Below are 27,817 nucleotides of genomic sequence, written 5' to 3'. Positions count from 1 at the left end.
TCGTGTGTYGCTCTTTGTCCAGGATCCTCTGCGCCCTCCAAATGCGCTTTCTGCTTGTAAGGTGCAGCTGTAAATCAAGTTTCTCTTGAACTTTGCGTGTGAACAGGCTGGTCTCTCCTGCAGCTGGGGGCTGGATTTGTGAGGGCTGCAGGGATGCCCAAGGAATGATGAAGTTTTACTAACTTGTGCGCTCTGGTGGCCTGGACTTCTCTGGTTGGGCCAACATGACAAGCTTTTGCTAGGTCTGAGTCCTTGAGCCTTCATAGCTGTGACACAGTCTGCGGTGTTGGCCTGTTCTTGGCTGCACCCATGGCATGGGGCTTTCCTCTCCTGTTACTGACCCCACGGGGATATTTAAGTACTAAGGATATTGGGAAACTGAATCTTTCCTTTCCTTTCCTTTCCTTTCCTTTCCTTTCCTTTCCTTTCCTTTCCTTTCCTTTCCTTTCCTTTTCCTTTTCCTTTTCCTTTTCCTTTTCCTTTTCCTTTTCCTTTTCCTTTCCTTTTCCTTTTCCTTTTCCTTTTCCTTTTCCTTTTCCTTTTCCTTTTCCTTTTTGCTTAAGTGTCTGATAATTTGTCTGGAAATCTTGTTGGAAGCAAAAGCAATCTGCTTTGATTTTTTTTTTTTAAGTGATAAAGGCTATCCAGGAAAAATTACCTTTTAGAATTAAAAATCTTCATTTGTGACACTTGTCTGAGCCAGCAAAGGAATGGATTTAAGTTCAGACACAGGGTGGAGGTACCCAGCGGGACTCTTACCCACTTTGAGTTTTTCCTTCGCAAGAGAAAATTAGCCTGATTTCTGTGAACGAGATGCAAATTCRTTGCTTTTTGTTGATGCTCCCTACTTCAGAAAGTGCGCGTCTCAAATGCGGACTTGCGTGCAAGCACCTTTACTTCGGTGCGGAGCAGAGGCTCGATAGCTCCTGAGGGGACCCAGGAGCGAGCACGGCGCGGGGCTGCGGCTGTCGGCCGGTGCCTGCCTGGAGCGTGCGTGCCGGGCAGCCGTGGACTGCAGGAACGGATGCATCGGCTCACCGGCAAGCAAAGTCGGGCTTTGTCGGTACCCTCCTTTCAGCCTCGTGTCAGGCTGTGGACGGCCAGCGTTCCTGGAGCTGGACGTTGCTTCGTAGTGAACGTCGCGGGGCAAAAGATTTCAGAAATCAACTTCTTTCTGAGAGAAAGATCCTTTAAATAATCTTGAYGAGCTGTCAGCTTCTTTGTCTGTTTTTACTTATTCCAAATGATAATGTTTTGAGTATCCTAAAATACGTTAAAATGGGAGAGGGATTATTTTTTATTCCCTGTTACTTTCAAGCYGTAATCATATGCCAGGTCCCCGTCACCCCTTTAGSCCCTGTTTTCTGTGTAAATGTTTCRAAAGTATCTGAATGAATTTCCCAAATAAAATGCRTTTTCTTGGAACTGTATTTACTTATATAAAAGTCTTTTTTACCCTTACGCCTGGCTTCATTGTGTTCACAACCAAAAGCCTGAAAACAGCGTTCCTGCACTACTTCTTTGTTTCCAGATTTTAAGATCTATTATGCATAGCGTAGAGCGTAATCATAATTATGCATTCATGATGATGTTTGTACTGGCTTAACTCAGGAATAGTGCGAGAAAGCTAATCTCGAAGCTACAGGCTGTTTTCCCGCACTTTAGATTCTGATCTGAGCTGTTTGTTGAGTCTTACTGGAACCAGCACCCCACGTTTGCCGGTCCTGCTGCTGCTGGACTCCTCACGGTTATCTCCGGGCCCAGTGAAGGACCTTCACCCATTCCTTTCAAACTTTTTTTCTTTTCTTAGTGTAAACTTGCATAGTTGTAGTTCCCTGTTATGCTGCATATAATCAGTACATTGAAGTGATTTAAATGAGAGCTGTGTTACACAACTGTGTCACACAAGCTTCAGAAAAATCAGGATCCCTTTCATCTGCCACTGGGCATTTTAGGGAACTTCATTTTTATGCGAGCATAGGGGGAAAAAAAATCCTCATGCTTTTAAGGGGAGGGGGAGGAATGACCTAGTTATATTCTTCGACTGGAAGAAAGTAACTCTGCCTGCAAAGAATAGGCACCAGTCTGCTCAGTTCATATTCTTGGCCCAAACCTCCTGAAATCATAATCAAAATATGTAATCATCATAAATCCATAATTCAGATATGATAAAGATAATATTTACCAAAAAAGAGCCCAGAAAAATATTTTGCCTATAATAATGCCCCTGTTAATCTGTTATCCTGTAAAATCATTACTTATTTAAAAATTTTTACAATTTGTGATGGAATGGAAAGAAGATTAAAAAAACTCTAGGATACTGCATAGTGATATGATAATTTTAGCCAAGCTCATTTTCATGTGATGCCAGTAGTATTATTTCATGGTTTTCTCAGTAGTACTATTTCATGTTTTTTTCAGAATAAAAAATTTAAAATGAAGACATTATGTGTATATTATGGAAGTTTCCCCAGGTAAAGGAAATTTGATAAAATTCTGTCTTTTTTAAACAAGAAAGTAAAAGTTATAAAAGAATAGAGAGTAATCCAAAATTCTAGTTATCTACAGATTTTTCCATTAATATTTTTGTGTTTGTGTAAGTTAATTTCTTTCCTTATTACCGATAAAAAAAATCTTARAATAATGTTGAAAATTGCTAATGAAATCTTGTTACATTTTATTTTTACCAAAAGCAATCAAGAATCATGCATAACGCAACAGTGCACAACCAACAGCATACTCACAAAAGATCATTTAAAAATATTTTTTGTGGGCACAAGAAGCTGATTTTAAAGCCATTCCTAAGGAGATTGTCCTTGATTTTACATTATCCTGGGTGGGTATTTCAGTTTCTTCCATTTACTCTCTGGGTAAAAATACCCTAGCTTCTGCTTAATAGTGGTGGAATTTTCTACATAAAGATGTAAGGAGGAATTAGGTTTTAGCCCATAATTATATATTAAATCAGTGTTAAAATACAGTTGTAATCAAATCCTTCCATATCCCTAGGCCACACATTTGATACAGTACATTGGAAGGTCAGAATACTTAGCTGAGTATACACCCCTTGAGACTCAACAGATGCACAGATACGCGGCCTAATCCAAAAAATGCATTCATAAGTCTGGAAGATCAGAATTGAGCCTTAATTCTCTAAAGAACTGCCGCGATGTTGTGTGGTCCTTTCATCCAAATTAGAATGATTCATTATGTCTGGTCCATTAGCACCATCAGGGATAGGTGTGGGCCATAAAATCTGCATTAGGATTTCTAAATATGTCAAGRATAATCTTAAAATGAGATAAACTGTGATGTTTTAACTGAACTAAATAATTAATCAAAGTCATACAAGACTTCTGCTTGTTATGCGTTAAACTTGTACTTCTGCCTTAAATGACTGCCCTGTCTTTTAACGAATAAAAAACGTGGATTTGAAACTTGAGCAGAGGATCACACATTGGATTTATACTCTTACTTTAAACTACTCTATTTTCTATTGGTAAACATAGATATGAAAAATATCTAAGATAAATATGCTTAAAATTCTTCAAAAATTAGCAAGAAAAGCACAGATTGTATATATTCCCTAAATCTAGTTGGGAGTTTTTATATAATATTTTGTGTTCCTTCAGTGTGAGTACCACTGAAGTTCAAGTATTATATCACGTATCATCAAGACAGTAACATTATAATACTTATACCATGGTCTAAAGTACCTTTGTATTAAATATTTATTTCATAAAGGCCTCAATATGTATTGGAAATATAATCCTAATAGTGCTGCAGTAGATGATAGTATATTTAAAATATTGTAATAGTATATACAGAAAACTTCTCATCTTTCTCCTTTTTGATTTTAGAAAAAAATGTGAAATTAGATAACATTATCTCTCATTGTTGCTAAAGCATGACCTTCACTTAYTCACCTTTCATGACAAAAATGTTCACTGTCTAAAGCAACACATCCAAGCTCCTGTGTTTGTAGCTCTGGGCAAAGTAATAGTAGTATATAATAACTAGAATCTATAATCAGTAATTAACTACTAGCTAATCTGTTATTCTGTGTAATGGATTGTTTATAACACTCTTTCTGCATGGCCTTTTTTTTTGCATTTTTAATGGATTATTCRGTTAATAAGTATATACAATCTATGGAATGTAAACTTCTGAAAATGAGGATTAAGTCATACATTTTGAGGTTAAAACATGTACAAAAGAGAAAAAAATCCAAAATTACAGAATAGAAATTCAGCAGAATCACACTGTACTACTGCTGTGCCRATTTATAATAGGCATAACAGTTATAGTAGGTGCTTTAAGTATATATCGTTGGACAGTGTGAACAGGCAGAATTTACCTATATGCAGTATAAATACTTTCTTGTCTTCTGAAAACATCCTCTGTAATGGTCCTCTTCATTATCTAGAATATCTGTTGTCACATTTACCACCTCARTCCCAAAAGATCTTTGTGCGAAGTCAGAGAGCAAGTGTCAAATGATTAACGGGGATTGACTGCTGTTCCCCAAGTTTAGTCTCCCAACATAGCCAGTGCAAACTAGATGTTTGCAGAAATGCAGCTAAGTCGTATTTGGTGGAATACTCATTTACTTAACACTAAAAATGACTAGCAAAAGTGAAGGGCATTATACTGAAGCAAGTTTGTTTGGAAAGTATTTACTGAGAAATACCAAAATAGTCCCAGTAGTAGTAGTAACGAAAACCTAATTCTCAATGTAGACAATAATTTACAGCATGGAGCATAACCCAGTAGGAAAAATGCACTGATAAATCAGTGTTAAAATGTGCAAGAAGCACTGCAACATATCTTTTCTAAAGATAAGTTATATATAGTCTGATTTCATCTGTACAGGTGCATGTCATCTCTGAAATAGTATTATCCAAAGTATTCAACTTTACAGTAAAATTGAAAGGTTTAGGACCCATGACAGATACCTGAACACTAAGACTCAATTATGGTGGGCATATTACCCACAGACATCAACTGATCAGAGCAAAGATAATTCGCTTTGCATTGCAAAGTTTCAGAATATCCTTGTTAATCATATTTTGAACAATCTCAGCACCAACTAAGTGTGATTTCCTGGTATTAGTTCATTGTGTAAATGCACAATGTMTTTTGTGCTTTTCCGAAGAATCTGAAGAACAAGACAGAGAATAATAGGAGATGTATAACAAAAGCCAGGCTGAGAGTGATGGCAGGACATACTGCTGCCAGTTCCATGGTATTTGGAAAGGGAGGAGTTAACTAGGCTCCAGTAGACCAGTAAACCCCAAATCAAGGAAAGGGAAGGTAGGRTGACAGGGCAGGGGTGGGGCAGCTGTGCATTGAAGCCAAGGGGAAAAGACTTTATAGAGTGGAAAGGATTGGAAAAGAAAGGCCAGCAATAGAGGCAGTGGCGGCAGAGGAAAGGCAGAGGAGAGTTCATAGACGCAGATTTTGCAGCTTTTCCATCTCTGTTACTATCAGCTGGGTGTCACATCCTCCAAGAGACTGTGCGAGGCAGCTCTCAAGACTYGCTGGGCCTCTGAGCTAGGAATAGGAGTCCAAGTGCCATAAACCAGAATCTGTTTTAACTACTTTAAACATAAATTTATAGCATCAACAGTTCTGAGGGGAAATTTGAAAATAGGTTCCAAAGGTATTCCAGACAAAAAGAAGATAAAAATATATAAATAAGTCTATAGCTCCTGTTTTCTATACATTTGGAGGATTTTAAGATAATTTTATAATTTTGTAACTTATGATTTTGGATAACTGAGCCTAACAGTACTTTGTGCTGTACATATTTTATGTGAATACCTATTATCTTTCCATTAATACAACCTTTCCTAAGTTGTGAGGGTATGAGTTTCACTCTGCTTTTGCCTATATATTCCAAATGAAAGGGCARTTTTTTTGCAAATAGACCTTGAATGTCCTGATCCTGGCTGAGTTAGGCTTCTCTAAATGCAGGAACTGGGAACCACAAAAGTGCTCTCAGAGGGATCCATTGAGGTCCTTGGCACACAGAGTGGGCAAGAAGGACCACTGCCAAGACAAGGAATGGCAGGCCCATGGACTGCACAGGGAGGCTGAACTTCAGCAGTCCTAGATGTGCCGAATGCAGATGTGGCTTCTAAATATATCACATTTCCAGCTCTCCTAGGATTTGTAACTCAGTGCTGAGTTTTGCGCTTAGAATTTTTTAAAGATCTCAAAGTGGCACCAGTATTTATTGTGTCCTCATCTTCAGATTAAAGAGAACAAGCTAAAGCTGCTTTCTATGACAACCATTACTTCGTGTCTAAGTTACAGTGAGATTAGATTGATGCTTATTTTATTGATTGAAAAGAATGTATTCTGGCTAGGTAACATGAACAGATTTCAAAATCTGTCTTGCATTTAGGATGCATTAGGGACATTCGTTGGCAGGCATGTTTGATATTAATAAAGAATTTGAAATCATATTGAAGTCATGACAGTGTTGGAAAGTAGTAATAGACTTAGAGTGTATTTTTTGATTTAATATTTTCTTTGGTCTACTTTAGGTCTGTGAATGTATGGCGAAATGTATGTTCAGCTTTGTCACTTGACAAGTGATGATCTCCTGGGGTAAACAGCAGGGTTTCTCAGTTGAAGGGAATCCCAGCTGTCTTTTGGGATTCCATCTGTGTGTACATTTCTTTTTCTTTCTCCTCCACTTTTTTTTTCTTCTCGTGTTTGAAGCATTTAAAAGCTTTGGTTTGGCCACAGCCTCCTCAAATATTACCAGTTCTTTCCTTTTACTATCAATACAAAAAGCTAAAGAGACTTGATTCCCTTTTCAGAAAAGTGGAATCTCAGAAGAAATAGCAGTGAAATATAATATCTTGTAGACCCAGAATGATGCAGTCTTTTCTGGAACCAGCTTGTCTGCAGGTGCATTGTGTTAACCAGCAGTGCTGAATAAATAGAATTGAGAGCCCTGAGTGTAAGGTGACATAAGGACTTCCTCCTACCTTTGCCAAGATCCWGGGAAGTAATACTGAATCCTCTTTCTTTTCTCCATCATCAGTTTCACGGCCCATCACAAGCAATGATTTGTCTCTTTCTTTTGCCAGTTAYCAGGGAAGCTGCAGAATCTGAAACTGAAGGACAGTCCAGCAGATTGCGCACAAATAAACGGCAGAATGGGGGCCCGTGTCTGTTCACACACTGGGTTCGTTGGATTTGCGTGTCTTAGGGTTCAATGAATTTGTAATCAATTATATGATGAAGAAATATATCGAGACATCAATGTTAATGTAAACTTCTGGTGTTGCTCACTGTAGAGTGAGCAAGCCCTCGGGAGCCCTTCCCAGCTGGGCTTTGAGGAGCTCTTACTGTATTGAGGGTGGTGACTGTTGTGCTGAGAGGTGACCTTCCCCTCTCCGGGGAGGAGGTTCTGGCGCTTCAGCCTGTCAGCAGCTACGTCAGCCCTCTGATGGTCAATTTGAATTTAAATTGAATTTTGAAGTCGCAACCTCCCTGGGTTGCTACTAACCAATATTAACTGATATTTTACTATCCCAGACTCATATCTGACGGCACTCGAGGTATATTTACAGCTCTCCTCGCAGTACAGTGTTGTCCTTAATTGACTGTAGAAAGTAAGACTGTACCGAGGGGCACAGGAACATTCTCTAAGGGCATGAAGACCTTTTAGTAATCTTCTGTATCACTTACGAGAACTCAAATTCTTTAGAAGATTTACAGTGAAAATCTATCTGGAGGCCCAGAAGAGAATGGAAACAAGGCCCTTGAGTATCTTCAGTCACCAGCAACTTTCCTCTTTTTCGGTGAGGGTAATTTAAAAAGGTAGCTCTGACATTAGGGAGGCCTGTACTGATTGAAGGAAAAAAAAATAAAGATTTGAAGAGTAGTGATTTTTCAGTGAATAGTGTATCCCTTTAGATAATGCTGTCCACTTTTTGGATGTGTACTGTCCCCTGTGCCTGGGACAGTACAGTCACATCACAGTGACTTACTGAACATTAGCTTAGTACCTATTACTTGCTCTGACACAGCTTCTTAGAAGCCAGCTAGCAGTGATGAGCATCCCTTTCCTGACATAATTTCACGGATTTCAAACAACTTATTCCTGCCATATTTCCTTTCAGTGTGCGGGTTTCCTCAAAATTTTTGCTGGGCCACACACATCATATTTTAGAAATCTTTGCAGGGAAGAGCAAATCTAACATTACCTTGTCAGCATTGATTCCTTTTAGCTAGAGTGCAAAACTATTTTCAGCCCACTGTGCTGGTTATTTTTAGCTCCATTAACCTCTTGACTGAATGTAAACATTTATTGAGGGTTACCTCCCTTGTTTGTCCAGTTGCTTCAAAGGTTAGTGAAAAGTGGATGCCTSTTTGGCCTCTTTTATCCTCATTAGCTGATTCTAATTGTTCCCTGAGAGATCGTGATTTTGACCCTGTTTGTCCTTGTCAAATTTGTCTGGTTATGGCATGTAGGAATATGAAGACTTTAGCAGAAACAACATTTTCAGGTAAAACTCATCTACCTGGTGTGAAGACGTTAACAATATTGCAGTCTTGTTATATACCATCATTTCCAAAATTTGAGGTTCTTGTTGTATGGTCCTGTGTTATGGACACCCAGTTAACCAATCCTTTTGATATTACTTGGGTTGTAGGTGGAATGCCCTGGTAGGCATCAGAGTAATTTGTAACAGTTCGTTTGGAGGGAGAAATAGAGTTTAATTTGATTTTTGAAGTCTTATTTTTAAGCACCTATAATATTGTTGCTACTGTTTCATGAAAAATTTTGGAACAGACTGTATTTGAAGTTATTCAAAAATGTCAGGTTGATGAAATCAGTTGCCACTTTATTAGTTTTTAAGAGTTAAAAGAACATAAGAAGGCACCTTTCTTAGGCTGGAAATACTCCTAATACACTGTAAAAAGCCATAATATAAAGCAATTAAAGTCTCCCACATTTTATGAATGACCAACTAAATGTTACATTTAAATAAATATTTTTATCTTCTGAATTACAGAGTAATTTTCCTAGTACACTCTGAGAGTCAGAGCATTACCATACTTTACTTCAAGAAGGGTGGTGTCCCAAAGGTAAAGAACTATTGTGAAGACCATTTTGCAGTGCCAGCAGTTTATTCTGTGTTAAGCCAAGAAAGCCCTTTTTCATGTGCCTTGGTGGATCTCAGCTGTGGTTGTATGATCAGGACAAAGGACTAGGCAGGTCTCAAATAGGTATCAGGTAGACAGGTCCCAGACTTCTCAGGTTATATCAGCACCTTAAATCCCACAGACACTTAGTGCGGATTCGAAAGCACTGATGTAATGTGCTCAAAGCATGATATCCTGCTTTACAAGCGAGTTGCCGCATTCTGCACCAGCTTCAGCTTTCAAATGGATTTAAAATGTAGCCTCAGGTATAGCGCATTGCGGTAGTCTAATCTTGAGGTGATAAAGGCATGACTGATTTAACCATAGCTTCTTGTTATCTTGGACCAGGGTCTTTTCATTTTAACCATTTTAGGGAATTGGCCTTTCTGGAATCAGCAAGCTTGCTTCAATTCTTACTATGTAATAAGCCACAACAAGAACAAGCCTTTGCCACTGGTGAACATCTCCTCTAAMCATGTGAACCTTACAAAACTCTAGAGCCCCAAGAAATGTTACCGTGGTCCATAAGAGGCGTGCTGACTCATCTCACAGCTCATGTAATATGCCTCTGAGGTACTTCAAAGAGAAGTCCTTGCCCATCTCCCTTAGTTGAGCTGCCAAACTTTACAAGCAGCCAGGGCCTTGTGAAGTTTTGCTTTCATATTAAAAGAAGTTTATTTACATATCTGTACAGCTTGGGAGCACAGCTATGGGAGAGTGGGAGTTTCTTTTGAGATGTCCACCAGTTCTTCTCAAATAGCAGAGCTGTGAAAAGAAACACCCTGTTTGTCCTCCYGCCTATCTCTAGCAAGTAGTAACCACTCACAGCTGCTGAACAGATTACAAGTTTTAGTGCAAAGCTGATCTGGAAGGTAATTTAGTGATGTCCATTTAGTTTTTTTACATTTCACGCAAAACTGCAAACAGGAGACTGCAATGTGGACTCACATCATGGCTGCTGGTGCTCAGTCTACCTGGTTTTGCAGAGACTCCACAGCAAAACGGATGAGGCACCAGCTCTGTCTCCTGTTTTTGTCTAAAAACAGGAGCAGTGACGTGGGACTAAGCCTTCAATTTACTGAAGGAGAGATTAATCTCCAAGAGAAAATCATACAATATCTCTGCATCTCGTTTCTTGCTCAGTAGTATGTGGTTAAGTGTAATCCTTTCCCTCACATTTTGTTTGTCCTGTCTATGTAGATCRTGTACTATAGCCGCCTTAATGCAAATATTAATACCATACAGAGGGGAGGAAAACAAAGAAATGTCAGATATCTGAGAAGAAGAAAACCAGAAATAAGAATTGGATCTTGTAGAAAATCAGATGTCCCTTTCTACACATAGTAGAAGCTTTTTGGTTGGTTGGTTGGTTTTTTTAGCTTGGTATCTTGCTTAAAAAAAACATGTGTTTTAATGTTTGACTCATGTATAGCATACTTGGAAAAGTCCACTGCTTGAGTAGYATTCCACTATCAGTTGATTGCACTTGGGATTACCAGAGACTAAGAGCAAATTTTTATCTGACTATAAAAAGCACATTAATGCCTTGACTGAAATGGCAGTTGGAGAAATTCAGCACATGGTAGGAACATGCCTTGGTCTTCCTCCTAGTTATTTCTTTGCAGTTATAGTTGACATGTAATATGTACTGATTTGATAATTGAAGCTATTGGGCTTCTTGATGATTTATATATGAAAATAAATTAAAAAAAAAAGGTTTTGTTAACTGACCGATAAGAACATGGCTTTAAATTCAGATTTTAAACCCATGCAGTAGAGATGACTTCGGCATTGTAAAATTTCACATAATCACACACTGTTATTTCTGCATTTACTGTACAAAAAGCAATATTAGAAAGTGAGATGTGTCATTTCTCTGTTTTCAATATCTATGTATTAAGTAGGTGTATTGTTACTAGTTTTCATATTCCTTTTTACTAATTTCATTCTTCATTTCAATCTACTTTTTTCCGACACTTCTGAAAAATGAATAATATAGTATAGTAGAGTGCATATAGAAAAACTTAATCATTTATACAAAAATGCAAAATATAAAATAAAAATTAAGCAAGAAATACTATGTTTGGTAAAACAGTATTAGAGAATAAAAGGATCAAAAACAAATGCAAAAATATGAAGAACTGTGAGGTTTACTACACACATCTTATTCCAACATCTCTATCAAAATACTGATGTGTAATAGTATGTTCTTATATGAATAAAATATTTTATATATCTTAATTTCAATAAATCTTTTCCTGTATATTCAGGGAATGTAATATGTACTATGATAACTTCATCCGTAGAACAGTTTTAGGTATTAAATAAGATCAGAGCATCTGAAATATCCATGTGAATATATGATTTTCTATGTCTTGRTATTTTGGAACTCATTTAATCATGTGGAATATCACAGGTGTTGCAGGAACCAGTTGTAGAATTAGTGATGGAATTAGTGATGGAATAGAAAATAATAGAACAAGCTGTCTTATAAAAGGTTGGAATGTCTTGGACAGGATTATATCTCAGATAAGGAAAAGGGTTACTCCGGACTTTTCTATTGTACTTTGTACTCTGTGTTGTTGTTTTGTGTTTGGTCTAGAGAGCAAGAGTGGTGAAAGACAGAAAATTAAGTGGCATTTCAGTACCACTTACAAAGTCAGGATTATACACAGGTTTTTTTGCTATTTGATTAGTGAAGGGAGTTAAGTGTAAGTAAGTTTGAAGCCTCTACCTTATCTCCTCAAATTCCAAATTCTCTAAATATATCATCCAAAATATACACAAGAGATGGTTTGGTTAAGTGTACAACTCCTTGCTTGTATGCTTTGCAGAGCAATGCATGTCATGCTTTACTTCTCTGCATTTGAATTTATTCATACAACTTCTTTTACAGTCTTTCTAGAGACAAAGAGTAGTGCATCATTAGCATTATTATTATTATTTCAACCATAGTAAAATCGCACATCAACACTTAGCAAAAGGGGGAAAATTACATTWTCCATTCAGAACAATTTCCTATGATAATACAAATGTTACCCAGGACAGATCTTTGAAATGGATACTGATTCTTTAAATTCTTTCYTGCCTGTTTCAGGAAATAGTGAGATCCTGTTGATAATGAAGTACAATGTGTCTAAAGTTCACTTCTAAACACTTGGCTCTTTGCTGTGAAAGTCATCTGCATTCCCTTTATAATTCAGAGCCACCAGAGATCTGCTTAATCTTGGAGATCTGATCCAATATCATTCAGAAAAATCCTTGATAATAGTTCTACCATTCAAATCAATGAAAGAACTAAAGCTTACTGCTTGTGTCTTCTTAAAAAAAATCTCGAGGCTGGGGAATAAGACCTTGGCTTATGGGTTTGGAGATTTTGTTGTTTGCAAATAAAATTATTATTACTATTATTATTCAAGTTCTTAATCAAGGCAAGCAAATGGCATCTGTTTGTTATCATCCTTCCTGCAGAAGACAAAGGCTTCAGTCCCTATGGTACTGACGGCTGGCCCCAAGTGGTTGCTGGATGTGACTTGGCAAGGAGTAGAAGACAACAAAAACAACTGCATTGTGTACAGCAAAGGTAAACACAAGCCAATTTTTCTCTTACTTTCTTTTGCAAAGTATTAGCATCAAAATATACCTGTTACATAATAGTTAGAGAAATAGACTAGTTTGTTTTCGCTTGTTTTAAATTATATTAGTTTGCATTCCTACTTTACCAGCACATTGCCTTTCCCTTCCTCTTTTCCTTCCCCTTTCCTTTCCATTTTCTCTTTCCCTTCCCCTTTCCATTTTCCCTTCCCCTTTCCCTTCTCCTTCTCCTTTCCCTTTCCATTTTCYTTTCCCTTCCCCTTCCCCTTCCTCATTCCCTTCCCCTTCCCTTTCTCCTTCCCCTTTCCCTTTCCCTTCCCTTCTCTTCACTCTCCCTCTCCCTCCTCTTCTCCCTCTCCTTTTCATTATAGAAAAGCCCACATTGTGTGTGTAATGTACTCAATGTTTTACAAACACAGAGGGGCATAAGCTGACATAAGACATACCATCCACTTCTCTCTGAGACTTAGTGCCTCTTGGGAGACCTCAGATCTGTAATTATACACTTCAAATAAGTGAATTCTTTCTGACATTTTATATGACATACCAGATTGCATTTTTATATGTTACATTGCATTGCAGATTACTAATTGAAATCTTAGTTTGTAAGAAGGATTCAAACTTGATTGCACTATGATAAAAAGTCACATCAGCACGATAGCAGAAGATAAGCGCAACTAGATTTCAGGGTTGTACCTTTGACATTGCAGTATCCAGGGATGTTCCAGTTTCTGTGTGGCAGCAGGATGTGATGATGCTTTAGTGGAATGTAGTGACATACTGGAATGCATGTTGTTTCTGTTTTATGTGAATTGTCAGATTTGCTCAAGTGAATATCAGCTTTTATCAGATTCCCTCCCCCCTTCAAACAATCTACATCTAAGCTACTGCATCCAGCAGCTACTTTGGCTCAGATGCGGAGGCACTGAGTTCAGTCCATAGTACCCTGGACTAGGCACCATGCTGTTTAGTCAGTCACTGTGAATGTGCTCTGTACATGTGGCTATAGTATCGTTATAGTATGTTATAAAAGCTACTTGAATACAAGGAATAAGAGTAACCTATTTAGTGTAGCTGTTCTTGGCATTCTCACTGAGGATCAGGTTGCAAAACAATGACTTTCCTTCCTAGTATTTCAATTGCCAAACTCAGCACTTTGTGAATACTTTAGAACACATGCACTGTTCTTGTTTAATTTCTTTTAGGTTTTATTTCTAACCAAACAGACCTACTGAGATCAAAGATTTGTTTGCTGAGGCAACCTAGTGACCATTTCAGCATACAAGCATCCAAGCAAATAAGCACCCATATCAATATATTAACATACAAAACACTAATCATAACATCAAAGACTCCTAAAAACTTACTAGAAACAATTACAACTCGTTCCTATAATCATTGCAATTTATACACTTATAAGAGGATTGCTTTTAAACTGCCATAAGCCTTTGAAAGTTGAAACGCTGAAAACAGGGAATTTGCATGTTAAAAATGAGTTGCACACCAGGGTCTTATAAATTCTTTCTATTATAATTACAGAATGCCAACATACTCATTTTGCAACCTGAAACACCTGCAGTACTAGAGAACTGGGATCATGTCTAAAAAGGGTTGAGCTGCCCTTCCTTTGCAGCTTTCTGATTGCTGCCCAAGTGAAAGAAGTTGCAAAGTGTTCTGAGTATAATATAGTGATGCCTTTTTCATGGGTACAAAACTGCAATTTGCTATTCATAGTATTGAATACAGTTCATAGGCAAACTTTCTACAACTTTCTTTTTAATGTAATGAGAAATTTCTTCTACACCAAAATACAGCTTCTGAAATTCCCATAGGATGACGTCTTATCAAGTATTATATTCTTTCTGTAAGTATTGTAATACTTAGCACATATATACCAATAAGACTTTTCATCTTCAAAGTACTTTCCAAACACTAACTAATTTATTATACAGTTTCAGTGCTAGCTATGTGATTGAATCTATTGAAATAGGAACTTTTTCTTTCAAATACAAAAAASTTTCTTCAGTTTGGCACGATCTAACAGGAACAAAATGTTATTCTTCTTATTCAAATATGCTGCATCTTGTACTAATAATGCTTATTATTTTAGTACTTGGTAACGAAATATTGTGTGATAATTGTATAGCRTTTGAGATAATTTCCAATACCTATACCACACAATGTAGATGCATATTCTGAATGAAGTCAACCATAAAAACATGATAAAAACATGTTAAATACCTTCAACTTCAATAAGAGAATGTGGAAAATAAGGTACAGATGTGCTTTGTCTTCACTGTCTTCTGTTCATCTCTTTGCACTTTGATTTGGCTGTTCTTTTGTTCGTAAAGTACCTACACTTGCYTTGAACCCTCTTGGGAAAGAGTAATTGGTTTAGATCACAAAACAATGTCAAATAGAAGATGGTAAAATAAATAAATACAATAATGTTTCTTTCTTCAATTTGTATCTCATCATTCCAGGTTACATTGCCTTGATTTGTGTTAGCTTTCTGTCTCCTATAGTACCATTACCTCTAATGAAATGGTGTCAGCTGTCATGAAGTTGTAATTCTATGTTATTTTGCAGTTGCATGTGTGTAATTTTGTTAGTTTGTTTAGCAATGCATTGTTATTTCTGAAGGCAATTAGCTGAACAAAATACRTAGAGTTGTTCATGTACCTAATTTGGTCACCTGGGAGCTGTTTTTCTCACTATACCCAAGATAAGATGAGTAGACTAAATTGGCAGATTTCTAAGAGGAAATAAGTTGGAGAACTGCCTAGCATTCAATGCTACTGGTCAATCAGTCGCTGACTTGGAAGTACATGCTGTATTTCTTTTCACTCTAYTGTGGTTATACCTTTGAGAACAAAATTTTCCCAGCTCTTTCGCAAGAGCATAGCAATGTCATCTTGACTTCCAGTTCATTTGAAGATGCAGGCACTGTAGTCACCCACATATTGCACACAGAAGAATCACAGGGAGACTTTCAAAAYTGAAAGAGGAGATCACTGAAAGTGAATCTGAGACAGCCAGCTAACTCCCTATTTGCCTTGAAAAATCTCCATAATATTTTCACTAGGTAAGTAAACATGGAAAGTGTGTGTGTATGTATATGATGCACATATATAGGACTGCATTGCTCTGTTTACACAGTGGAATCTCAATTCAGGTTTCTATAAATTTGTGGATTAAGAAACTTCAGTTATCGCAATTTATACATCATAGTACATTTAGAGTGAATAGCTATGAAATAATTATTCAGCATTTGAAAATAATTTTATTTAGTCTRTAATAACATATTTCGATCTGTATTCTTTAAACCTACATTACAGCAGCACTAAGATTATTTAGAAAAGGGAAAACCAGCCCATTAGTAGCCATTTTTACAAGCTCTTATACAAACTGGTTACATTCAGGAAATGTGTCATAATTCTTTTTTTTTTTAAGAAAACATTTACAACTATAATTACATAAAAAAGCATGCTCTTTTTGTTTTAATATTTGTATAAAACTTCTCTCATGTCTTGAAAATAGAATGTTCAGTAATTTAAGAGCTCTTCTAGATGTAGTATCTGAAATTTTAATACAGATGTTAGCCATTGCACTTTATATAGATCTACAAATATGTTCTTTCAAAATACAGCTACAGAGTTTCAGTAATTCAAGACAGAGATACATTTGAAGGAAGTATTCATGCATGAACTGTATGTTCATTGCAACTTAATGTACTTGAGAAACATTCATGCCTAACATAAAATTATGCACCAGGTTTGGTAAAGGTATAAAACCAGAGACAGGAGTCCAGTAGCAGCCTAGGAAGGGACAGGGGTATTAACTGTAAATCTTCCACCAGCAATATAAGGGATTTAAAAAAAATGAAATAAGACTGAACAGAACAGAAACTGTGTAAAAAAATGTTGTTGCCACAGTCTGGAAAACATTCTCACGTAACACACGTTTTCATAGATACTTTTTAAGCCATTTGTGTGAAATGTATGGATACCGTATGTTTAGTGGCATTGTTAAAACAGGGTGCCTGTACAAATATTTAGCTGTGGGAATTATAAAATCATAAGGCGATTAAGTTAGCTAGTTGTGAAATTCCAATATTGCTTTTTAAATGACTTCAGGATATAGGAGGTGCTAAGGTTATTATCTGTTATCAGGAATACAGCGGAATTGTACGACTGGATAATAACTAAACAACTGACACAATGTAAAATTACATTATCAGTGTGTTAAAACAAAATTGCGCCCTAAAGGAGTCTACATGCCAGCTCAGAGCTGCAGTGTAATTATGCTTAACTCTGATAATTAAAATACAACGGAGATCAACAGAATCATTTTCATTAAGAAAATTATTAATGATGGTGGTATAGCAGTAATTGATTGCAGAGCACCACAGGATAACTCTGTGCAGGAAAACCAACACGTTTAATATATGTCTGGGACCGTTTGGTTGCGTTGCCTGACGCTAAGCGTGCTGAAAGTTCAGGTGGGAGCCGCAGCAAACGTTGTTTCGTGCGGGAAGCCGAAAACGGCAGCTTTTGGGCGGGCGGCGGGAGGGCAGGGGGCAGAGCGGGGCGGCAGCGGGCTGGTTCTGCGCCGCCGCTGCCGTGATTTCCTGCGGTGGTTTCCTTCCCGGTCTGGCCTCCCCGAGGAGGCGGCCGGCGGGAAGAGAAACGTTCTCGCCCCGGTGCTGTTCCAGGCGCGCCGAGCACACGTTCGTAAGCGGCTCCGCGGGCGACGCTGTTAATTGCCCCAGTGGTATTGAAACGTGCTACCGAGTGCTGCAGAAAGCCTCTGTTCCTCCGTAAGAGAAATCRCAGTCAGTGCCCGCTGAGAGACTATAACCAAATCCTAGCTAGAAAGGATGTTGCCTAAGGGCRAGAACCAAGAATTCTCATTTTCTTTTTGTGAGCACAAACACAGGGGGAAATATTCTGGGGAGCGATTCTCCGCCTAGCTAAGCGGTGGGCGCGTGTTGTTCAAGCAGATGTTACTTTTGAAAGCTGCCCAAAAAAGTCTCTTCTCCAATCACAGTGGAGAACAAGCCTGCTAGGGTGGATTTGCTGGATGAGATTAGTTAAAATGACAGCTGCCCACACTGAAACTGTGTCATGTAGCTAATTATAAATAGAAACTATGGAAGAGGCCGAACACATGGGAGGGCAGAGCAGAAGTCGGGGTGCCAGGCGCCTTCAGCACAGGTCTGCGCTCAGCTTGGTTAGCACCCGTCATGGAGGTGTTGGCCAGTCGTTGGTGTATTTTAAGTCAGTAAATAACTAATTGTTTTCTTACTTCACTAGTACTCAGGGTGAGTTAATTATGTCATAGGGTGAGTTAATTATGTCAAGCTATGAAGACACAAATGCTGCAAAAGGGTTACGTGCCATTACTGCTAAGAATTGAAGGTAGTTCTTAATTAATACTGCGCATTTAAAGTAAACATCTCGTCTGCTTTTACCTTCATAGAAAAAGGCCATTGCTGTAAGAGAATGATTTTTTTTTCCTTTAATGACAGAGAACTGCTTTTCTTAATTGCTCTATGAGATCTTTGATACTGTTTTTTCCCCTGTGAGTGATTTTTTGGCTTGCAAACAAATTTCAGGCAATGTGAYGGTACATTGCTCCAAAGATGTACAACATCAAGGACCCTAATGAGACATGGGTCAAACATTAGAAGGGGTTTAAACACTGCTGCATTAGGATATGAGTATATTTTCTTTTGAGTCAGGTAATAAATTGTTTAAGAGGCCAAAGGTTAACTTGGGGTATATATTTCAGACTGCAAAGGGCTTTTTTCCACACGTTATTAAAAGTAAATTTTGTGAATTTGCTTAGTCTGTTGCACACGAGCAGTGTTTTCTCACTGCAAAGGCTGCTGCAGGCATGTGAGTCCCTGTGGATGCCTCCGKTAGCGAAACAAGGTGCTGAAGCCTTCAGTGGCGCAACCAAATTTTGTTGCTCTTTCATTGCGCATCAATGGACTGTATGGAAGAATCCAGTTAAAATGCACTATCAAAATGCATCTGAGGTTCATGCAAATATCAAAGGTCCATGGAAGATGTTCTTTTACACTTATTTCTCCATGACACTGAAAACTGTATAATATTCCTCAAGAGAAGTAGTGCTTTCAAAAAATATCACAACAGCACCGAAATCCTCCTCAGTAGTCCATTACTTACCAGCTTGAATGGGACTCTCTATAATCCCTTGTCATGAACCAGTAGGGAAATAGGCCCTCACTGGAAAAGTGTCTCATACAGGCAGACATAAAAGCAGGACAGGCAGAAAAGTGCTTGGCACCATTCATGTCTAGTTTTGCAGGGACCTTGAGCAGGCAGGATGCCTAATGAAACTATTGCAAACAAACTAATGCAAATCAGTTTTGCTGCTTTTTTCCCTGACTGCAGAAGGAGACAGGATTTTTCCCCCATGACTATTGATACTTGACTGCAGCCCCAGAGTTCTGTATTTAATTCACACAAGAGAGAAGGAATGATCCCAGCCTCAAAAAACACACAAAGCAAAACAGAATGACCATACTGTTTCCTCCTTTTTGTTTTATACCTGTACAAGTAGATCCAATGGGGGATTATCTGCTTTAAGGAGTTTAGAGGCCAGGGCCTTGTAGATGATCTTAGTTATCTACAAGAATAAGGTTATTTTGTGCATCTCTCCTGAATTTCTGTAGTATTTATCTAATAGCATAAACATAATTATTACATGCCCTCTAAATTCTAAGCCTGTAGATAATAAAAGGAAGATCACAAGAAGTGTGTCTGCATTTCCCTCTTCACTATGAAAATGCTTCACTTCATTATTGGTGTGTTTCATTCAAATAGCAGACAAGGTATTTTTAAGTTGTTCTCATTAAGGTAGTRTATATAGCTTTTTTTTCTTTGCTCCTTTTGTCTTTTATTTTGTTGTTTATTTCATGCTTTGAAATTTACATTCTTTTTAATTTGAGGAGGAAAAATAGGCAGAATACTGACATGGTTTCCACAGAATGATACATTTTGGGACTGAAACTGTAAAAAGCTGTAAACTAACATGTTAAGTCGACCACTCACTTATTAAACATACTAGGGATGGAAAATAAGCCTATTCTGTATTTCACGCTGGGTTGTAGTGAAAAGAAATATAGCTTCAACATTCAGACTTGTTTGCAAACGAAAAATGCAAGTATCAAACAGTGATTTTTGTTCTGGTAGTGTGTTTACCCCCCATTTTTCTAAGTTGATTGTAGTAGAATTGGTCATTTAGATATCATTTTAAGAAAAATACTGTCAGTATTTTCAAGATATGACATAGATGCTAAATGTATTTTATTTTCTTTTCAATTAGCATGTTTTTATTTTTTCAATCTGTTATGCTAAATAACAGGAGGCCTGCAGTAAAATACAAGCTTCCTGACCCCTGTGGCTCACAGTAGTGTTGCCTCTGTCATCTTTCCTGTAAAGCAGAAGGAAAGAAAAAAAAGCCCCCAAATTTGCTGAGCCACACATTTCAAGTTGTCGACAACCCCATCCATGAGAAAACAGAAGAAAATATATATGCACTCTGTCCTGTCAAAAGGCTTTCGCCTTATCTTGAGAGACTGTCAGGGCAGGAACATCATGGAATGGACAGGACTCTATTAAATTAATAAGCTGCTGGATGGTGTCTGGAGAGTTATGATGCTCCATAAATCCAGTCTGATCATGGTGGACAAGGTTTAAATCTGCAGACTTCTAATACACATCCAGTTCCTGTATTGGATTTGAAGTTTTGTGCTGGAGACAGAGATAGTCCTGCAGCTTGTGAATTAAGATTTATCATTTTTTCATACTGTTTTTTTTTTTTTTCCACTTCTTGACAAAAATGAAAACACCTTAGGGATCCTGGCAAATGTTACTACTTGAAGTGAAAGAGCTGTTGTCAAGGTGAAACCATGACCTAGAAGCCTAAAATTAAACCTTGGTCATTCTTTTCAGCAGCTCCAGCAATGCTGTATGTAAAAGGTCTATATGGAAAGAAACATGGCTAGCTATATCTGCAGCCTGTTTTATAGGAATTCCTGTCAAATATCCCTACTGTGTGTTTATGGCACAAGACAAACTTACGGTGGCAGGTGCAGCATGTAAAAAGGAAGGGAAAAAAATCTAGAGATACATTCTTCACCCATTATAGGTGGTTGTGTGTATCACCGATAACATGATCTAAGGCTTCAGTGTATCTTACCTCTAAATATATTAAGCCTGATGGTAATAATTAAGGGAAGATTCTCCCATGATGTTCAAAGAGCTAAGTTTGCAGGAAAATCTTTGTGAGGTGTAATAGTAACATCAATGTTGACTCTGTAGTGCTGAATAATTGCCTGGAAGTAGCTGGTGGCACGGCTGCCATCACTAACTTCTCAAATTCTCTCACAACGTATCAGATCTTACCCAGTTTATTTATTGATAATGCTGAGAGTTTTGTGTTGCTTTTRAAAGCAATCCAGGCTCATTTTTGTTCTCGTTGTTAAATTAGGATCTTAAAGAGATTTCTTGGCATTAAAAAGGTATAAAAACATTGTGCATGTTGAAAGAAATGAATAGCTCCTGTTGCAATATTGAAGAGACTCTAATATGTGTTTTAGACTCAGAAAAGTAGATTCAGAGCTGAAAGCAACTGAAAAAGCTCTTGCTGGTGCGTAGGCTTGCTTAAAAAGAAAGTGTGATCAACATGTAACCCTCAGACACATTCTTACATGCATTTCCATCCACTATCTTCAGGAAATTACCTAACAGCTGCAGCTAGAGATCACATGCGACTGCATCCTAACCTCCTTATTGATCCCTGGGATCCATCTGTGTCCCCACTTATCTAAAGATCAATTTCTCCCCTTTTTCCTGCCATATCCCAGCCTTGCTCCCTGCTGTGGACAGAGGCACTGAGGAGCCAAACTTCACAGGACACTGTGAAACTGAGGTCAGCAGCACTGCTCCAATTTATTTTTCTTAACCCAGTGGAAATTTCCCACGGTTATTTTGGGGGGGATTAATACCATAAAGGGTTTATGGTAAGATGGGAAGAGAGAGAATAGAGGCTAGGGAAAGAAGGAGAAGGAGCAAAACATGTCCCTTGCACAGAGACCGGATGCTCCACCTAGTCTGAATAATTACATCTTCATAGGTTAACAAGATTTGAGGGAAAATATTACGAATTTGAAAAAGAATTTAGAAGACAGACAGTCTTCTAGACTGTTTAGAAGACAATGTTTAGAAGACAGTGCTAGCTAACATTGTAAAGCACTTGAGAAAAGTGCTAGTATTAGCTTTACATATTACAGGAGAACACTAGTTTTCTAATAAATTGATGAACGTAGAAGATGACATAGGGGAAAATAACATCTTACATCTTAGGGTGTGTAAAACAATATAGAAAGCTTAGATTATATAGAAGAGATACATGTTCAGTCTTAATTAGACAACTTTAATAATCGCTGCAACTTCTTGTTTTAAAAATAGAAATATGTGATCAGGTAATTCATGCTGTACCCTATGACATTATTATGGTAAATGGAGTATTCTTGTTTGGAATAGTGGTGGTATAGAAACACACGCAAGTTGAAAGTTTGCTTTTACAATTGAATGCATAAAAATAATGTGATAGCAAAATGTCATTGAACAGTAAGGACAGTGCACAAATTACTGAAGATCTGAACAAATGAAAGACAGTCTCAAGAAAAACAGGAATCAGTCAGTTAGCAGGAATTGACTGAGATGCCCTAACCTTCAACTCGGAAACTGTGATGAAGTATTGTGGTTGATACAGTTAGCTGAAGCAAATGTTCAGAAATGTTGGAATGTCTGAGGCGTGGGGGAGTAGAGCTGGGTGTTTGGCCAGCCAAAAAGATATAAGATGGGCAATTGAACTTAAAATATGATATGAAAAGGAACTTCTTTGCAGTAGGAAATGAGGGGGGTGGCATCAAGTGATCACTGTGCATCTTTTATTAATAAATTGTTCTTTTAAATGTGAACAGGCTTGCTTTTATGGTGGCTGCATGTGCATTTTAATGCATTTAAATTATGAGAGGTTTAAATGCATTTCGAGTTACAATTAAATGAAAATTTAAAATAAGACTGACAGATTGCTAAGGCTAAGCCAGTTTTATGATTAAGGTTCAATTAAATTATATTTATCATTGCAGCAAATGAAGTATAAAATCACAAACAATGATATTTTTCAGTGACTTGCTTTGGTGGAAAGTGTAGCCTGAAGTATGACTTCAAGACTTTTATCTTCCATTCCCTCCTAAAATAGAAATTAATTAGGGCTAAACAAGAGTTGGCTATATGTTCAGAACCCCATCCCGAAAGTCTTCCGTGGACCAATGGTCCAGGAGCAATTTGCTAAGAAAGCTGCTTTGAGATGCAAAATATTATGTATTTTATGTGGTTTTAACTAGATAAATTAGGGGAAAAGTTGAAATTTTAATAATGATTTTAAAAATGAACAGTGTTTATTGCTTTCGTGGAAGCCACTTTCAGCTGTTCGCACTGTCTAAGAAAATATGCTAATTGTTTTGGTTATATAACATGTGAATCTTCACATCATTCTGTTAAACTCCTTAAATACAGTCATGCCTCTTGTCATGTACTTTCTATTTAAATCTCTGAATGTCATCAGCTTTGTAGTGAGTCAAGGAAAGAATACTTTTTTGTACATGCATGCTATTTCTCATCATTCCATGTGAAACAGGACAATTTTCCAACTTGCCATGATATAATGATCTGTCTCCTATGTGTATGGTACCACTCTGTCTGTAGGATGCACATTACAATTACTAATTTATTTTCCCTTCATTTTAGCCTACAGAAATGTATGTAAAAGAAATGACATTCTTGCATTCTGTTTCTTTGGTTTGAACTTAGTTACATAATCTAGGACAAAACGTAACAAATGGATTAACTTTGGAAATTGAGTGACTTGACTTTTTTTGGCATATCTAAAAACAGATCCACAGCCTCGCAAAAATTGACGTTCATTCCCAAACAGCATTCCTCTGCTTTATAAAAGTGTTCCTAARTGACATTAAGCAGAAAAATTAATTTCAAATCAATTACACATAAAAAGAAAAATCGATAATATATTCAGCGAGAACATTCCAAAAAAGTGATGAGCTGATGTATGACCTTCTTCTCTATAAGAACATATGTACATGTTCAGCAAAGCTAAGCATGATCCTAGAGTTAGCACTTTGATTTTTACTGTGTTGCTAATTATCACAAAGTATGCAAGGTATAATTATTTGGAGAGAATTCAGGTCCTGAGTCAGGGAAGTCTCCAAAAGCACACATTTAGAAGTGCTTTCCCTAACAAGAGCATTTTAATTGGGAATTTTTTAGACTGTTAACTTGATATGTGTGAAATCTAAGCRTAGGTCCTTAAGCTGAAGATACAGAAGAAAATTCCTAAGTTCTGGGCTGCCATTTTGGTGTGTCAGTTTGGTATGTCTGCATCGTGCTGTCTCTGAGACTTTAGCATGTTAGAAGAATCAGTAGGAGATGATTAGCTGAGGTTTCATTTGAGTGCATTAGCCTGACAGACAACCATTAATATCAAGTAGCATTCTTTTCTACTCAGAGTTTCTTTTCCTTCTTTCTTTCTTTYTGAAGGAAAGGTGGGTCAATTTGCTTTTGCAATTGGCAGATTTCAGCTACCATTATTAATAATGTTGGCTACTGGGGAAAAAGAAACATTATCTAGCTTTTACCAGTAAATCTGAATCTAATTCTCTGTTTTGGAAATGATCCTATCAGATTTCAGCTTTATTCCATGAATCATACATCTGATTTATCAAACTGTGTCACATTTATGTAGTAATGACTTGTCAGATATTGGTAAGAGGTTGGCTGTGATTCATACAGCAATGAATTAGCTAGTTGTAGGCCCCAAAATTAGCCAGTTGATATGTAATTCAGTGTTATACCCAGTTGAGCGTAATGAAAAAAGTGTGCTGTCCCTGAGATAGATTATTTGTTTTTATATGGCATCTCTGAGAAAAATACATTATTTGTTAAGCTAAAGAGTTTTGTCGAATAATACTGTAAAAGGATGATACAGAAATAAGCTCTACTCCAAGAAACTGAGTACAAGAACACTATTTTCCACCCTATAATTTTCCTCGTTTGTTTTCTTCATTTGTTAAAATCTTCTGTTTTACACCAATTCAGGTGCACAGAGAGAATGTCCAAAACCAGATGAACCAAGTCTGTCTAAGTGTGTACAACATAGCATGATAATTATCAGTAGTGAAAGATATTGAACTCTGCCTGTAATAGGCAGGAAAAAAAATAGCCACAATACAGGGTAAGTCATCAGCAGGGACTTACAAGTTCCCCATCATCCCTTCATCATTGATGCTAAATATTTTGTAATCAGTTGGTCTCTTTGGCAAATTGAAACACCAGCGATGCAGGACTTAGAGTTCAGGAGATAAAAAGGAACTGTCRGAAGTAATTGAGTCCCAACATTATGATAATGTGGGGTTACTTAATTACATTTGCTTTTGTTCTCTTTTGAAAATAGGATACATCGTTCTCTCTTATTCAGAGTCTATATAGTAGTGTAAGTGTGATAACATAGCAGTTGACTACATATAGCCAGACTGATAAATAAGCTTTGAAGAGCAATGGTGTGCATATTGTATCTTAAAAATCTTTTGAATACTCAGAATATTTCATATAAAATAAAGTAGTTGTACAGAAGAAGGAAGAACTTTCATGTAATATTCTTCATGTTTGAGCGTCCCAGGTGGTAAATGCCTGAATCATGGCATTCATACTTGAAATGCAGGGGGATTTCTCTTGAGTGGAAATGTTTTTATAATACTTTATAATACGTGCAGTAGCACTATACATCCTTTTAAGGCAGGAGGTAAGAAGCAAACATTTCAAGCATTATTATTTAGGAAAGGTTTGGGTACTTAGCAAGTCTCTTTATATCTGTCCCTATAAAGAGTCAAAGACAGTAAAGAATTATTTGGAAGTATATTAATGAACTGTTGAAATGTAACCACTCAATCAGCCAGGTTTTTGATAACTGTTGTATATACTTGGAGTTGAAGGTACTGTTGTGTAGCATGAGTGTATCTCATCTGGTTTCTGTAAGCACGTGAAATTTTTTCTCAATTTATTTTGGTGCCCTCTTTTTTCATTTTTCTTTGTACATGATTCTTTCTTTAGGAGATTTAGTATTAAACACTTACTTTCTTATCCCCTGTACAACTTGCTCTGAGTTGCTTGGAATTTGAGTGCTTTCCAATCATYATTTGGAAAGGCACTGTAAGCTCAGCTAGAAAAAATGCAAGGCAAATTTGTCATCACTCTGTCATAGAGGAAAGAAACTAATACTTGAAATATTAGAAACAAGTTTAGGGGATTTCATTTGCATCATGTAACTCTGAATTTGGATCCTAATTCGTACTTCCCCAGAAATCACTGACAATCAGATTTGGCAAGAGGTTGTAATTCTTGACTTGACACCGTTTTTTAGAATTGTACCCTTTCCTAATTCATATATTGGTCCAAACTTCAGGCGTTATGTAAATTTATTAGTCAGGGGAGATTGTGAATACTTGTTTTTTTCTTGGAGAAAGGAAAATGCATAAAGGCAGCTGAATAGAGTGAACGGTCTAAATTGTCAAATTGTTCATAGTTCTCTCTAATACTTCTCAGGTTCTGGTCTGCTGGCAGTATAGTTTCAATAGATGTACTAAGGAAAGCTCTAAGACCGGCTTTGACAGGTTCCCCCCCCCCTTCTTTCTCTTTTCATCCCTGTGGGGCTCTGTGATTTTTCATAGCTGGACTAAAGTTGTGTCAACGGGAGACTTGCACCATAAAGACTGAAATGTTAAAGAAAGCTGCAAGGAACAGCTTTGAGGCAAGGTTTCAAGCTTTGTCATCACGCTTGAAGAATTTTCTGTTTAATGTACTGTAATGCAGTATTCAATGGGGACAAGTTTAATTGAGTTTTACACAACCCAGTTGGGAGTAGCGCTGCAAGGTAGGTGATGTCTAGGTTTTTAATCTTCCACTCCAGAGAGGCTTGTTGACGAAGTGGTTCTTTCTCTTTGTAAGAAAAAAGGGAAGCATGAGAAATGATACATCCGTGGATAAAACCAATTGGCAACCCCCAAAGGAATGAGGGCGATAAGGCGAATCCAGCACTTGTAAGAAATAAAAGAATCCAACTGTTCATTTAAATGAGAAACAACACGTGTGATTGAGGAGGCAGGGAGGCTGGTCACGGGAACGGGGAGGAAGAGACTAAGAAACCGAACAGCTCATACTCGAGGTCGGCGTCCCAGACAAACAAGCTCGTGTTGCTTAGGTGGATTTCARGAGAGAGAGGTAATAAGTGTATTTTGTAACGAGAAGAGGAGAGTCGAACATCTCTTGCACCAGCAGAGGTGGATCAAGTGGCAGGAGGGAGGAAGCTGCTGTTAGGCAAGCCCTGCTTGAAAAATCACTGTTCCTTCCCCGAGGCCTAGCACAGGCTCTCTGTCAACCAGCATAAAAACAGCGCTGGACCCTGTCAAAGAGAAAGTAATACCTTCTGTGTAAGCCTTGGAGTATTAAACTGTAGTCCTGTTCAAGTTACTTCTGCTAGAACTTAAGCAGCTGAAAGGATAAAAATGCTTCAGACAATGTACTGGCAGATCAGCTCCCCGTCTTGGCTCTGCTGAAACCAGAAATGTTCAGCTATTCCTGAAAGCACCGTCTGTGTTTTATTTAAAATTCTGCTCTTGCCAGTAGCGCAGTGCTCCTCATCGCAGCGTATTTTAACTGTCACCTGTAACGGGATGTTGATGTTGTTCCAGTTGTTCTGCCTGCAGGTGTTCGCGAGGTGTAACGTGGCAGGCGAGCGCGCCTGTTGGCTTGCTTGCTCGTTTTGCCCCTGCCGGCGTGTTTGTTCGGAGCGATTTTCCTCCGCGCTCTGGCGTCGGTCGCCGGAGGAAACGGTCTGTTGTGTTTGGGGATATTTTTGCCATCTTAACATGAAATCTCTAGCT

The 27,817-nt window shown here is 37.7% G+C and overlaps 1 protein-coding gene across 2 annotated transcripts in view; it reads left to right on the top strand.

Moving 5' to 3' along the window:
* The window catches only part of ZFPM2 (zinc finger protein, FOG family member 2), a 313,640-nt gene that overhangs the window by 194,859 nt on the left and 90,964 nt on the right, over positions 1-27,817 (top strand). For both annotated transcript variants that reach the window (XM_085316305.1, XM_085316306.1), the window contains exon 5: positions 12,640-12,751. In XM_085316305.1, coding sequence (XP_085172431.1) covers positions 12,640-12,751 — 112 coding nt within the window. The remainder of the gene's footprint in view (positions 1-12,639; positions 12,752-27,817) is intronic.

The sequence above is a fragment of the Rhea americana genome, unplaced genomic scaffold (genome assembly GCF_003343005.1).
Source record: "Rhea americana isolate MKP2758 unplaced genomic scaffold, rheAme1 scaffold_46, whole genome shotgun sequence".
Taxonomy (NCBI): domain Eukaryota; kingdom Metazoa; phylum Chordata; class Aves; order Rheiformes; family Rheidae; genus Rhea; species Rhea americana.
The sequence above is the reverse complement of the archived record's forward strand: the minus strand, read 5'-3'. Positions and strand labels throughout refer to the sequence as shown.